Genomic DNA, 13,291 nt, shown 5'->3' with positions numbered 1-13,291 from the left:
ATAGAACATTTATAGATAATTTTGGAAAGTTAGTTTTGCTTACTGGTGCTATTTTTCTCTTCATTTTAGCAATCTGACAGAATTTTTTCACTAACAAAGGTAATCAAAGCCTTTGTCATATTATACCTATTTTTACCTGATTCAATTACTTCTTGTTTGAAGTTGCTTAAATTCAAACAGATGCCATATCTCCTATCTAAGCATTTTGATTTTGTATGTATCATTCAATAGCAGTGATTAAAGAAGAAAAATTCTCTTTCACCATTGCTTGGGTGTCTAATATGTTCTCTATGCAGGGCCCATGAGGTTTTCTCCTGTCTACTTGAAGGGACAATAAGACCTCTTCAGATGTTGAGCAAATCTTCCCTTTCTTTTTCTCTCCTTGAGACTCTTTATGAACTCTTTGGTTGACGTACATTGTGTGCAAAGGATCACTTACCTGTTAGCCTACTGATTTCTGTCCTTGGCTGTGTCTCCAAATGCAGCTTGGGCCAGTAAGTCTTCATTCTTTATGACGGTCAGTAGCATTTGATATAGCAGGTTACTCCCTCTTTCTAGATACACTTTTAAAAAAGCAGGTCACAATGATTTTATATACATACTAGTGGTTCAGTCGCTAAATCGTGTCTGACTCTTGTGACCCAATGGACTGTAGCCCACCAGGCTCTTCAATCCATGGAATTTTCCAGGCAAGAATACTGGAGTGGGTTGCTATTTCCTTCTCCAGGGAAGCTTCACAACCCAGGGATAGAACTTGGGTCTCCTGCACTGCAGGCAGATTCTTTACCAACTGAACCACCGAGGAAGCCCTTATACACACATAAACATACACACACGCACAAATTCTGAGCGTCCCACTTGTGAGATCTCAGTTCCTTGACCAGAGACTCAACCTATGCCTTTGGCAGTGAAAACGCAGAGTTCTAAGCACTGGACTGCCAGAGAATTCCCTTGTGTGATCACTTTATGGTCACAATCTTACCCCAAACTTAACCACTGGAAACCACTGATCTAGTCAACATAATGTCCTTGAGATTATCTAAGTTGTTTTGTGCATCAATACTTCATTTTTTCTACTGCTGAATTGTTTCCCATGATATGGATATAACAGTTTAACCATTTTACAATTATACACTGAAGAACATTTATTCTTTTTCTTGAATGTTGTTTTTTGAAAAACCATGGAAAGGAAACAGCATCAACAACTAACATTTCTTGGAAACTTAATAAACAGTGCCAGGTTCAAGAGTTTTATTGAACTCGATCTCCAGCTCCCACCCTGTCTCCCCACCCCTCCAGGTTCAGGTGTGGGACTGAAAATTCCCACCCTTCAAGCACAAGTTTGGTTTTTCTGGTGATTAGCTTCCTTCCTTGAGTTATCCAGGGAACTCACCTTAGTCACCTTATTAGCACAAATACTGCAGAGGTAGAAAGAGGCTTGATATGAATAACAGACGACATCATTTGAGCATGTCCTAACAACAGCACAATTCTTCTGCTGAGATAAAAATATCCAGTTGAGAGACTGGACATAGAGATTTGGGTATGAGCAGTATGCTGGTCATACTGGAAGTCCTGAGAATGTGTGAAAATAAGAGTGAAATAAGATGAAGAAAATCTAACCTGGAGAATATGAACATTAAAGAGAGAAATTTGGGAGACAGTAAAAGACTTTAAGAAGGGCCAGTAGAGAGGCAACCAGTTAGGCTGGTACCTGGGAGATGAGATTTAGTGATATGAACTGAAAAGTTTCCATGCCATTTAGCGGCAAGTGGCTCATTAGTGTCCCTGGTGAGGGTGGATGAGTGGGCATAATGGTAACAAAATCTGGATTTTCAGTGAGTGAAGGATATAGGAGGTGGAGAAGGCTGAGCGTTTATGATCCTCTATAGGGAAATAGCTGTGAAGGGAGAAAAGGAGAATGATGGCTGGGGACAATACAGAGCAATGGGAAATGAGAGAATAATGTTTCTTTCATGACCCTGAACCCTTACAAGAGAAACTGTTACCTGTCCAATTAATATCTATTCTCCACTTTTAGTCACAGCAACCCAGTTTCTTCCAAGTGGCAATATGTCCAGCTCAAAGACAAGAGCTCACACACATCCTTTCAGTTAGGGGTAACCAAGGAGATAGAACCTGAAGCTGCACGTGTTTTCTATTATAACTTTTTATAACTCTGCAATTTCTGGAAAAACCCAATTTCTATGCAGTAACGCAGTCATTCCAAATGGTCGATGTGCCCTAGAAGTACTGTTCCTGCCTCCTTCACTACTATCCTATGTCTTTCCTTTCTCTCATGTGCAAAGAATACTGTACTTGCCAGTTTCCCCTTGTCACTGCCCACCCATCACCCCAGAGACGACTGCCCACACCTCCCTGTATCACCACTTCCCCCGCCCACTGGGGTCCTTTGAGCTGGAGCCCCTTCCCCGAGATGTTGGTCTCAGCAGCATGAGGCACTCTTGCTCACCCCACCTGTGGGAACCTTCTTCCTCTCAGGTCTCTCCTCCGTGCAAGTTGGCCTCCTTCGTCTCTGCTTCTCGGTAGGCTCCTCTTCCTTAAGTGTCAGCAGCTTTGGGCCCAAGGAAGGAAGGAGACCAGGAGCTCAGAGAGGCCGTGAGACCTGTCCTAACTCAACACACTCAGAGAGGGGACAGTCGGGGAGACAGAGGGGGACAGGAGGGCTCTATCCTCTAGAAAAACCAAGGCCAGGATGCCCCCCCCCCACAAGAATGTGAAGAAGGGAGGACTGGGGTTCACGCGGGAGTGGGTGGAGATGGCCACTTTCCTCCATCAAGTCTCAGCACCGGCTTCTTCCAGAGCCTTCTGTCTGGGCAGTCTGGCCTGGGAGCTCCAACAAGGGAGCAGCCGCAGGGGGCGGGGCCTGCTGAAGAGCTGCAGGTGCTGCCCAGTCAGGCATAAAAAGGAACCACTGCAGCCGGCACTGTAGGGGCTCTTGACGGTGAGGTCGGCCTTGTGTGGGTTATGTGTGTCGCTATAGAAATTCCCAGTCGCAGATGTCAAGCTAGAGCAGGTCAGTGTCCCTAACGGAATGTGGGTTGTGCAGGGTGCAAGGGCACAGGGTTTGGGGGGCGTGGGGGACAGACTGGGCTACGGGAAGCAGGGTATTAGGAGATGGAGCCCCGGGCCTGGAGTCTGGGGCTGGGCAGGGATTCAGTCTGGGGCAGAGGCTAGGGAGCATGGTGGAGAGGCTGCAGACAAGGGAAGCTGCTGGGTGCCCTGGCATTTGGCGCTGGGCACTGAGTCCCCCCATGCCTCCAAGGCCTCATCTCCCCAAGGTGCTGCTGCCTGGGGAGCTGGACTCACTTAGTATGAGGTGGGCCTGGGCCTCTGGGTGCTGCTCCGCTGGTCCTAATGCATGCAGGGCAGTACCCCATGTCTGCATCCCAGGCAAGTGGGAAGACAAGGTAAGGGACCTGCCACCCAGGATCCCAGTCATGATGAGGGACAAGGATGGTTTTCTACCTTTACAGCCCTTTACAGGGTGAGGCACAGCAGTCCTTTCCTAACTATAAACACCTGTTTTTCAGTGGAGAATGAACTCTTCAGGAAACAACGAAAATTTTGAGGGCAGTAACTCCAGACCTTTCTTCTATGTGCATCCCATGGCCCAGCAGCCTCACCTGGGTCCCTGGTACCAGAATCCTGCCTATAATCCACTCTCCATTTCTGGGGCAGGTGAGGAATCTGAATCCCCAAGGAGGTTCAGTGGGATTAGGGACCCTCCCTGTAAATCCAAGCCTGAAGGTTTTCTAACTCCTTTGTCCATGATTTCCTTTTCCTCACCCTGTGCTCACACTAGACAGATTGGGCAGTGTTTGTGGTTCAGGTTAATCGAAAATATTCAAATTCTAGCTATGTGTCAGTTGTGTGCAGTGTGCTGTGTTTAGTCAGTCAGTCAGTCGTGTCCAGCTCTTTGTGACTCCATGGACTGTAGCCCACCAGGCTCCTCTGTCCATGGGAATTCTCCAAGCAAGAATATTGGAATGGGTTGCCATGCCCTCCTCCAGGGGATCGTCCTAACCCAGAGTTCGAACCTAGGTCTCCCGCATTGCAGGCAGATTCTTTACCATCTGAGCCACCAGGAAAGCCCAAATACTAGAAATGGAGTCTCTATTCATTTGGCCAAGTTGTTGCTGTCCTTGTTTCCCACATGAGGGAACTGAGGCTCCCAGTCAGTGACTGGCCCAGGCTCACAGCGTAATCCATCCAAAGTCTCATGTTGTGAGACCAGTCTTGTTGGACGAGGTACCTTAGAGCTTCTAGTCCTTCCTTGTAATTTTTCCACAGAGTCTAAAGATTCTACATGCTATAATGGGGACATCAGAAAAGTATGTTGGAGGAAGGTGACAAGCAAGATTTGAAAATATTTGGAAGGTAGACATCTTGGACCTAATAGATGGAGGTCCATTCAGATTGTCAGTTTCTACTTGAGTTTTGGGAAATTGTCTCTTAAGGAATTTGTCCTTTTTATCTATGTAATAAATATTGTGGAATAGGGTTCATATTAATCATTTATATTTTTGTGCCCGTGGGATCTGTAGTAATGTACCCTCTTTCATTTCTGATATTAGAAATTTATCTTTTTGTTTTCTACATTCATTCAGTTATGGTCTAAGCAGACATTTTATAATTAGTATACCTTTTAATTTGTAAGTGTGTTTTATGGCCCACAATGTGGTCTATCTTTGTGAATGTTCTATGTGAGTGTGAGAAAAATATTCTGTTGGTTGAGGGGGTCTGTAGAGGTTAGTTATGTACAATTGGTTGGTGCTGTGGAGTTCATTGATTCTTATTGACTTTTTAATATTGACTACATCTATCCATGTCTGCTGTAGGTGTGTTAAAGTTTCCGACAATGGATTCATCTATTTTTCCTTGTAGTTCTATGACTTTTGCTTCATGGAGTTTCACCCCCTGTTAAGGGTATACACATTAGGGATTGTTATGTCTTAATGAAGAAGTGACTTTCTCTTGTGATGCCCCACTTTATGTCCCTGATTACTTTCCTTTCTCTGAAATCTGTCTGAAATAAATACAGCTTCTCCCACTTTCTTTTGATTATTAGCATTAGCTAATTAGCATGGTATGTCTTTCTCCTTTTGTTTGTATTTAATCCCTGTTTTTGTATTTAAACTGAGTTTGTTTGTTTGTAGACAGTTTTTGCTTTTTATTATGCCTTGTAATTTTTTTGGTCAGCCATTTTGTACTGGATAAAAGGAACTGATCTGAATAGGCCCTTAGTAATGGAGTGTTACCTTGTAGAGGTAGAGAAGGGATCACAGTTCTGTTTGTGAAAGGACTATGATTAGCTCTTAGTCTTTTAGTGTGATTTTTGCCTTTGGACAACAATCTACACATGCTTCCCCCACCCCCTCCCATTGGGTTGGGAAGGGTGGCTAGAGTGGACTGGAGAAAAGCGTTTCCATTCCTGCCCATCAGTTAAGCTCTGTTTAGTGTCTTCTGAGGATGAACCTTGTTAAGAAGGGTGCTTCTGGTATGTGTGATTCCTTTTCCTCTTTCCCTGCGGGAAGCTCAGGAGGTTTTTCTCTTAAATTTACTGTGAGAAACTGGTTGAGCTACTGCATGGAAAACTTAAAGTGTGTGGGATGTTTCCCTTATGGATGAGTTTTCTCTGAGGATTTGAACTCAGACGTCTCCATCCTAATCTTGCAGCCTGTCAATAGCAGTTCAGGTTCTCCTACCCCACTGTGAGTTCCCATCGAGTTTTGATCTCCTGGGTCCGTGCCCCTGTAAGCTGTGATTGTATTCACATGGCTTTCCCGTATTGGTGGTAGCACTTTTCCCAGTAAGCAAACACTGCTGTGAGTGACCTGAGAACTCTTGATTCTTGTTCACCTTTTCACGTGGGTAGGATTGAGTGGCTTCCAAGCCTGTAGAAGATCCATAATCATGTAGTCTATCATCTTTTAAATATTAACTGAACATGCAGTATGCAGTGCTGTAGAATTAAAATAGCTGATTTATGTTCTTATAAATAGGCTGATTTTGAGTAAATGCTTCCCTTCTCCATTTTGTCTTTTGTACAATAAGCTGAATTAGAGGATTCTTTTTGCCATTGGCCAGCATCTCTCCATTTCCCCATCATTCAGCAACCACGTGGCAACCACTATGCCACTGTATCTAATACCATTTTTTTCTAGATTTTTACATAAAAGTGATCGTATAGTATTTGCCTTTCTCTGTCCAACTGATTTCTCTTGGCAAAATGCCTCAAGTCCCAGCAGTTGCTGAAAATGTTTTAAAATGCTTAGGGGAAGGAGGGTGTTTCAGAAAAGGAAAAGAGAAGTTTTCAAAGCTGTCTTGGTGAAAGAATGCACCTATGGCTAGAGCCTCTGTATCTTGAAGGACTCAATGAGATGATACAGTGAGAAACTAGATATCGAAGTATTTTATGCCATCCTAGGGAATGTGGTCACTATCGCTCATATCTGATAGGCCATGATGAACCATTCAAATAGTGTAACCGAAGTGAGGATCACAGATTATTCTAGAAGCAAAACGGATTACAGACTTGTGAGAAGTGTGGGAGATGGGTTAAGAAAGTTGTTAGGAGTTACTCATGTAAAAACTGGGGGAGGACTTTATGTCCTTTGCTTTGATAACAGAAGAGGCAACAGAAGACTAGGTGGGAGGCCCGTGGTGGGTGTGAGCAGCTGTGGCTGTGCAGCGTGTACTGGCTGAATGTTGTGACTGGCGGCAGGAGACAGAATGGCTAACTTTCCCCGTCTCTTTCTAGCTTTCACAAATGGAAATCTATATTTTCCAGTGGTGCTCAGTGAGTATCCTGCCTTCCTCGTCCCTCAATCCCCATTGCCTACTACTGGTAACCGAAGGTCCATAGTCCCTGTGTTTTATAACACGGCACAGTTCCGACAGTATGGTGGCTATTGGGAAAAAATGAAAACAAAGGACACGCAAACAGAAGCTGAACCTCAACAGGCTGAAAACTTGAATGAAAAACAAGACATGCACTCAGAAGGCGACAGCCCTGAGGTAGGAAAGGTGACCCGTATTATTCCTGCGAGTACATCAAATGAAATGATGCCATCGTATGATGTGGTTTATGCTAAAGATATGTCACAGAAGGAGGTGCCGCAAAATGGGATTTCACAAAGTTTCTGTGAAAATAGAGGAATGCTTTATAACTCTTATGAGGGTAGAGACTGCATGAACTTGGATGAAGATAAGAAGAGATATGCAGCTCTTTCCCAAAACCCACCACCTCCGAATGGCAGAGATGAGATCCAGAATACCCAGAACTCAAAACTGTACCAGTCTGCTGGAGATATGAACAAGCTTCATCAGGAACAGGCACTCTGCGCCAGCATGGAAGCAGTTAAAGACCTGAGTCTACAGTCAGAATCATCTCAGAAGCCCTTTACTGCAGGGGAAAATATGCCAGAGAACAGGAGCGGGAGCCATGGCTCCCCTGAGAATGTGGGTGAAGAGGTAGAGCGCAACAGCTACCCTGAGATGCCTGTCCCGTCCCCTCCCGGCTTGGCTCAGGTCAGCAAAGAAGATGAGGGCATCCAGTGCGACTTGACTTGGTGGACTGAGGTACAGTCTGGGAATTCCCCTGAGTCTTCACTAGGAAGTGGTAGGAAGGGAGCAGATCAGATGTCAGTGGGGAGCCAGAACCAGGATGAAGTTAATGAAGTGGAGAACAATGGCTGCGAGGGGCAAGTTCCCTCCTCTACCTGGTTGGCCCAGGTCAACAAAGTGGATGAGGGCATCCAGTGTGACATGGGTTGCTCTGAAGCTCAGGTAGAGAAATCCCCCCAGCAAATGCCCTCTAGGGGTGAAGAGACAGCATCAGACAACAAAACCAAGGGATCTTGGAAACAACCAGACACCAATAGGAAATTAAGTGCAGATAAAGAGGAAATGATCATGAATGATGAGACTGGGGAGGTGTATGATGAGAACTTGAAAAGGTGTGTGAAGATTAAAAAGACAGTGAAAGGCAGGAAGCTGAAAGAGCTGAGCAGCTTCTCAAATGTTAAGACAGCATATCTGTTGAAGAAAAGTGCCATCTTGACCGTTGTGCTTCCTGAGGATTCAGAAGACTCTGAGTTGGAAGAGGAGGGTGACATGGATGAGGTAGGATGCCTCCTTGAAGAAGTGAGTCCAGAGAGTCCTCTGACATCTTCCAAAGGAAGGTCTTATGAGGCTGGAAGGATAATCAGGATGCCGCCTGAGAGCTCTCTCCCTCCCCAACTTATGGTCTGGCCCACCAGAAATAAGTGCAAGTTATTACAAGCTTATGGTGAATGTGAGTGTGTCCCTGCAGTTTATCGGTGGATACAACAGGATGGCTGTGAAAGCACTGGTGTCAGGCTCCAAAGCACACCCACCATGGCCAAGCCAGAGGGACTGCAGTCCAGGAGGGCCTCTTACAGACCACTGGAATGTAAGTGACTAATGGACTCATATACTGTTTGGTTGTGTGTACTGGTTCCCTACGGGGTCCAGGACACAGAGGCAGCCATAAATCAGTATTCCTCTGTTTTGAAAATATGTTTTCGCTTCAGGTATAGGTGCCCATATTCATGCTGAAAGAGAATCCCAAGTTAGAGTTCCTGCACTCTAGGAAATTTCAGTGTAATGTGAAACAAAGGGCTCTGGTAGAAGATGATAGAGCGCTGGGTGGCGGTGGGCTGAGACAGTCAGCAGGACGTGGTCTAGATGGATGGCTGAGAACAGGCAGGCCATGTGGAGGCAGCGGATTGCACACCCATTTAAGTTCTGTGGTCTGGAGACAAAAGAGGACAAAGTTTGGAGTGGAAATGGAGACAGCAGGATGAGCTCAAACAGGCAGTCAGGGCAGGATTCTGCTTGAGACCTTCTTGCCAGAATGAATTGTGAGGAACTGGGAAGGAGGCTGGGAACGTGGTAAAGTACAAGTGTTTCTCTTCACTTACAAATTTTTATCCTGTAGGCAATAAGTGGCTAATTCAGATTGAGTAGAGAAATGAGACAAATCTTTGTCTTCAACCAGTAGTATTTTATAGTAGGAATTAGAGTGGAGACCACCTATATGGATGAAAGCCTTGTATAATAAAGTCAGTTTTATTCAATAAAAAGTATTGTAATTCAAAAAATCAAAGTGGTGAGGGTCCTAACTCACATGAGAGTAATTAGAGACAGGTGAGAGGACTAACAGTTGAATTTTAAAAGGTTGGCGTTTGAACATGAGTACATAGGGGGAAAAACGGTAATCCATGGAAAAGTTATCTGAGGAAGAGAAGCTACTTGTTTTGCTTTGCTGTGTGTTGTGGGTGGAAGGAGTGTAAAGTGGTGAGACTGAGGGACTGGGCTAGCAGCCCACCCACACCTGGGTGGAGCTTGAGTTTGAACCATCCCAGGACTGGCGGCGGCACAGGTGACAGGAGTAGGGACAAGGGGAGGGCCCTAAGGACCACTCTGGGAGATGATTACATCTGGCGTGTGAAGAATGAAGCAAAGCAGGTGAGCGAAGAATGGGATGCATAAGGGCCCCAGGGAAGTTTAAATAAATTCCAGGCTTAATCCCAAACCTTTTGATTGAAGAAATATTTAAGCCTACCAGTTCCCACTTAAAAATCAGGGTATATTGTTAGGTTTTAAACCCTTGGCTATTGTCTTGACTTGATTCATGCTCAATAATTTGGAGGAAAATTTTTTTTAAAACAGGGTTCCTTTACAACATGTGCAGGGTTTTCTGGCTTTGATGTTAGTCCTTGCTTATAAAGTGGCAGGAAATGACCTGGGCCACTGTGCTTAGGGACCCCTCATGTGCATCTGATAGCATCTTGTAAACTCCAGAATGTGAACTCTTGTTCATGATGTGTAACACTGAAATTAATAGTTAAATTAAAACACCGACGATGGTGCCATTGGTCTTCCCAGTCTTATTTGCTTTTGTATTCCCATGTCATGTCATTGCCCATCAGAGTGTGTATGAATCTTTTTTCTGTCTTGGGAAATAGCATTGGTTATGAATTTACTCCTCACAGTGACCCAGTACTATAGTTTAGTAGTTTTCAGCACTTTCTCCTTTGGCCATATCTGAAAGAAGGTCTCACTGAGTCCTCCTGTGAAAAAGTTAATGGGAACCTCAGTTTACCCCAGGTTACACAGTCAAGATTTTAATTTTCCTAATGAAGGCTCTCTTCTGGACTGTTTGTTTTTGCCAAGTGATCATTTCTACCACCATGAACAACAGAACGGCATAGAATTTTATCTTGAAAAATAGGTCACTTTCTTGAAAGATGTGTTTTTGAATTGTTTTTTTCTTTTGGTTTTGAAGCCTCTTGGATTATTTAATGTATGAATCACTTCTTCCCTCAGGTAACTGTGAGAGAGCCAAAACCAAGGTCCGTTACAAAGTACCAGAGATTTGAGGCAGATGCCATAGAATTTAGGAAATACCCATCAGCTCTAGAGGTTGGTATTTATCCTGTGTCTAGTTTGTCTTATGATTTGCTTTTTGGACTTTATTTGAGTTTTCCTACTTGATGCTTGGGTCCATCCTCCGCATGGAGGATGGACCCAAGCATAAACATAGCAGTGTTCTAACTGGGTAACAGACATACCTTGTAAGACCCTAGCTTACAAGAAGTTTGGAGCCAAAGTTTTTCAACTGTGTGGAATGTTATGATTATTTAATTTGTAATTTATTTTTATACAGTTTTAAAGATTATTTTCCATTTACAGTTATTACAAAATACTGGCATCCTCATGTTGTACAATACATCCTTGAGCCCTGTGGAATGTTGTTTTTATCCTAGTTTTCACATTTAATTCCTGCTGCTGTTACCAATAGTATATTGTGGATTATATGGAATTCTGTAAGTTTCCTGGTGGCTTCACCATTAGTGTTCTAATATAGAGCTAGGTAAATGGAAGCTTAGCATCTCCCTTCAGGGGCCAGCAGCTTGACAGGCTTCTCTTCACAATGAGTTTTGGCACTGGGTAACCCTTCCTCACTTAAACCCCTAGTCTTGGTCCAGTGGATTGATGACCTTTTAAAGGTCATTTCTGCCCTGCAGAGGTCATAAAGGGAAGAATGGTAACTAAGCTTAGGCAAAATGTTAACACCCTTGGCTTTCCCCTAAAAATGGAAGCTAAAGATATTGGTAATGATTCTGTATATCACATCAGTTACCTGACTTAAAAGAACTGTGTTGTCCCATTGTTACTTCTTAGGAAACAAACTGCTGAGTTCCAGCTACAAGGAAAAGTGAAATATGGCATTATCATGATGGATTAGAACATGAGATCTCTTTCTTGAACTACTAAAGTTATACCAGGAAACAAGAAAATATGACATTGTAAAGTTGTGAATTAAAAGTTGTAAAATAGCAAATAAGTTGGATTTCAAAAGTGTGATTCTTAAGCATTTTCTTCTCCTCTCAAAATGGCCACGTTACTCATGACAACACTGGTAGAACTGGGTTACCCATGAGTAGTTTTGTCTTGTCCTCACCAGGGACCTTGGGATAAAGAGAAAAGGATGGTGGAGCTGAGGACAGAATAAAAAGACTTAAGCATTCCATAAAGAGGTTCTGTCCTGGGAATAGAGAGGATGCTGACTCATTGTCTATATAATGTAGGCCAGGCCTATAGCGTCTGATAGGACACTGATAGACATGTGGAGGGTAGGTGGTCATGCATTCTTTACTTGCATCTAGTGTCTCCTGAAACAAAGGAAGCTTCAGGCATGTAAGATTTCTTTATACTCAGACCCTAGGGGCTAGATGGTCAAGAAGTGGATTCAATCTGCCAATAAATGGTGTAGGTTAAATATGACTAGGTACTCAAAAGGTTTGTGGCTGAAGACTGCCTGGGTTTCTTTGAAGGAAGGTGGCATGGCAGAATTCATGGTGTTCCAGGTATGGCAGGCAGTAGGAATGCCACCAGGAATGTTTGTGGTCACTGCAGGGATACATGGATGGACTGGCCAATGTTCCCTGTGAGCTGTTTGAACATATCTTTGCTGTGCTTATAACTTCAATAACCTCAGATATGCAGATGACACCACCCTTATGGCAGAAAGTGAAGAACCAAAGAGCCTCTTGATGAAAGTGAAAGGGGAGAGTGAAAATGTTGGCTTAAAGCTGAACATTCAGAAAACTAAGATCATGCCATCCGTTCCCATCATTTCAAATAGGTGGGGAAACACTGTAAACAGTGGCTGACTTTATTTTTGGGGGCTCCAAAATCACTGCAGATGGTGATTGCAGCCATGAAATTAAAAGACACTTACTCCTTGGAAGAAAAGTTATGACCAACCTAGACAGCATATTAAAAAGCAGAGACATTACTTTGCCAACAAAGGTCCTTCTAGTCAAGGCTATGGTTTTTCCAGTAGTCATGTATGGATGTGAGAGTTGGACTGTAAAGAAAGCTGAGTGCAGAAGAATTGATGTTTTGGAACTGTGGTGTTGGAGAAGACTCTTGAGAGTCCCTTGGACTGCAAGGAGATCCAACCAGTCCATCGTAAACGAGATCAGTCCTGGGTGTTCTTTGGAAGGATTGATGTTGTAGCTGAAACTCTAATACTTTGGCCACCTGATGTGAAGAGCTGACTCATTTGAAAAGACCCTGATGCTGGGAAAGACTGAGGCAGGGAAGACAAGGGGATGACAGAGGCTGAGATGGTTGGATGGCATCACCGACTCATCGGACATGAGTTTGGGTGGACTCCAGGAGTTGGTGATGGACAGGGAGGCCTGGCGTGCTGCGGTTCATGGGGTTGCAAAGAGTTGGACACAACTGAGCAACTGAACTGAACTCCCTTATACTAACCCAGAACTGCTAGCTGGTGTAATGAGCATGTAAAAAGTGATAGCAGTGAGGGCAATGAGACAAGTAAAAGGTGGTGTTTGCAAAGCTGGTCTTTTATTAGAAGGTCTGTGATGGCCTGATTAACTTCTGCTCAGACCTGCTTAAGTAACATCAGGAAGAGTTCTGGCCTGTATCCCCAACCCATGGTTGCAGAAGGCGATCCTCATGTGTCATCAGTGCACTTTGACAACAAGACAAATACAGTAGCTAACAGTCTCCTGGGCATACTCTACATTTCTTTCTTCTTCTGAATGGTATTGATTATTGCTATATGCAATATTAAGTAGTATTCTTGCCTGGAGAATCTCCATGGACAGAGAGGCCTGGCTGGCTACAGCCCATGGAGTCACAAAGAGTTGGACAGCTGAGTGGCTGAGCACAGCACAGTTGTATGGAGACTGGCATTTAATGTACA

General features: G+C 44.0%; 1 protein-coding gene across 1 annotated transcript; it reads left to right on the top strand.

The window, feature by feature from the left end:
* The first annotated feature begins 3,560 nt into the window (after positions 1–3,560).
* Positions 3,561–10,531, top strand: LOC120877379. Its single transcript, XM_040259662.1, has 3 exons — positions 3,561–3,702; positions 6,785–8,458; positions 10,378–10,531. The coding sequence occupies exons 1-3, from the start codon at positions 3,561–3,563 to the stop codon at positions 10,428–10,430; spliced, it is 1,869 nt and encodes a 622-aa protein (XP_040115596.1). The 3' UTR covers positions 10,431–10,531.
* The last annotated feature ends 2,760 nt before the right edge of the window (positions 10,532–13,291 follow it).

Source organism: Oryx dammah, unplaced genomic scaffold (assembly GCF_014754425.2).
Source record: "Oryx dammah isolate SB20612 unplaced genomic scaffold, SCBI_Odam_1.1 HiC_scaffold_18, whole genome shotgun sequence".
NCBI classification, from domain to species: Eukaryota; Metazoa; Chordata; class Mammalia; order Artiodactyla; family Bovidae; genus Oryx; species Oryx dammah.
The sequence above is the reverse complement of the archived record's forward strand: the minus strand, read 5'-3'. Positions and strand labels throughout refer to the sequence as shown.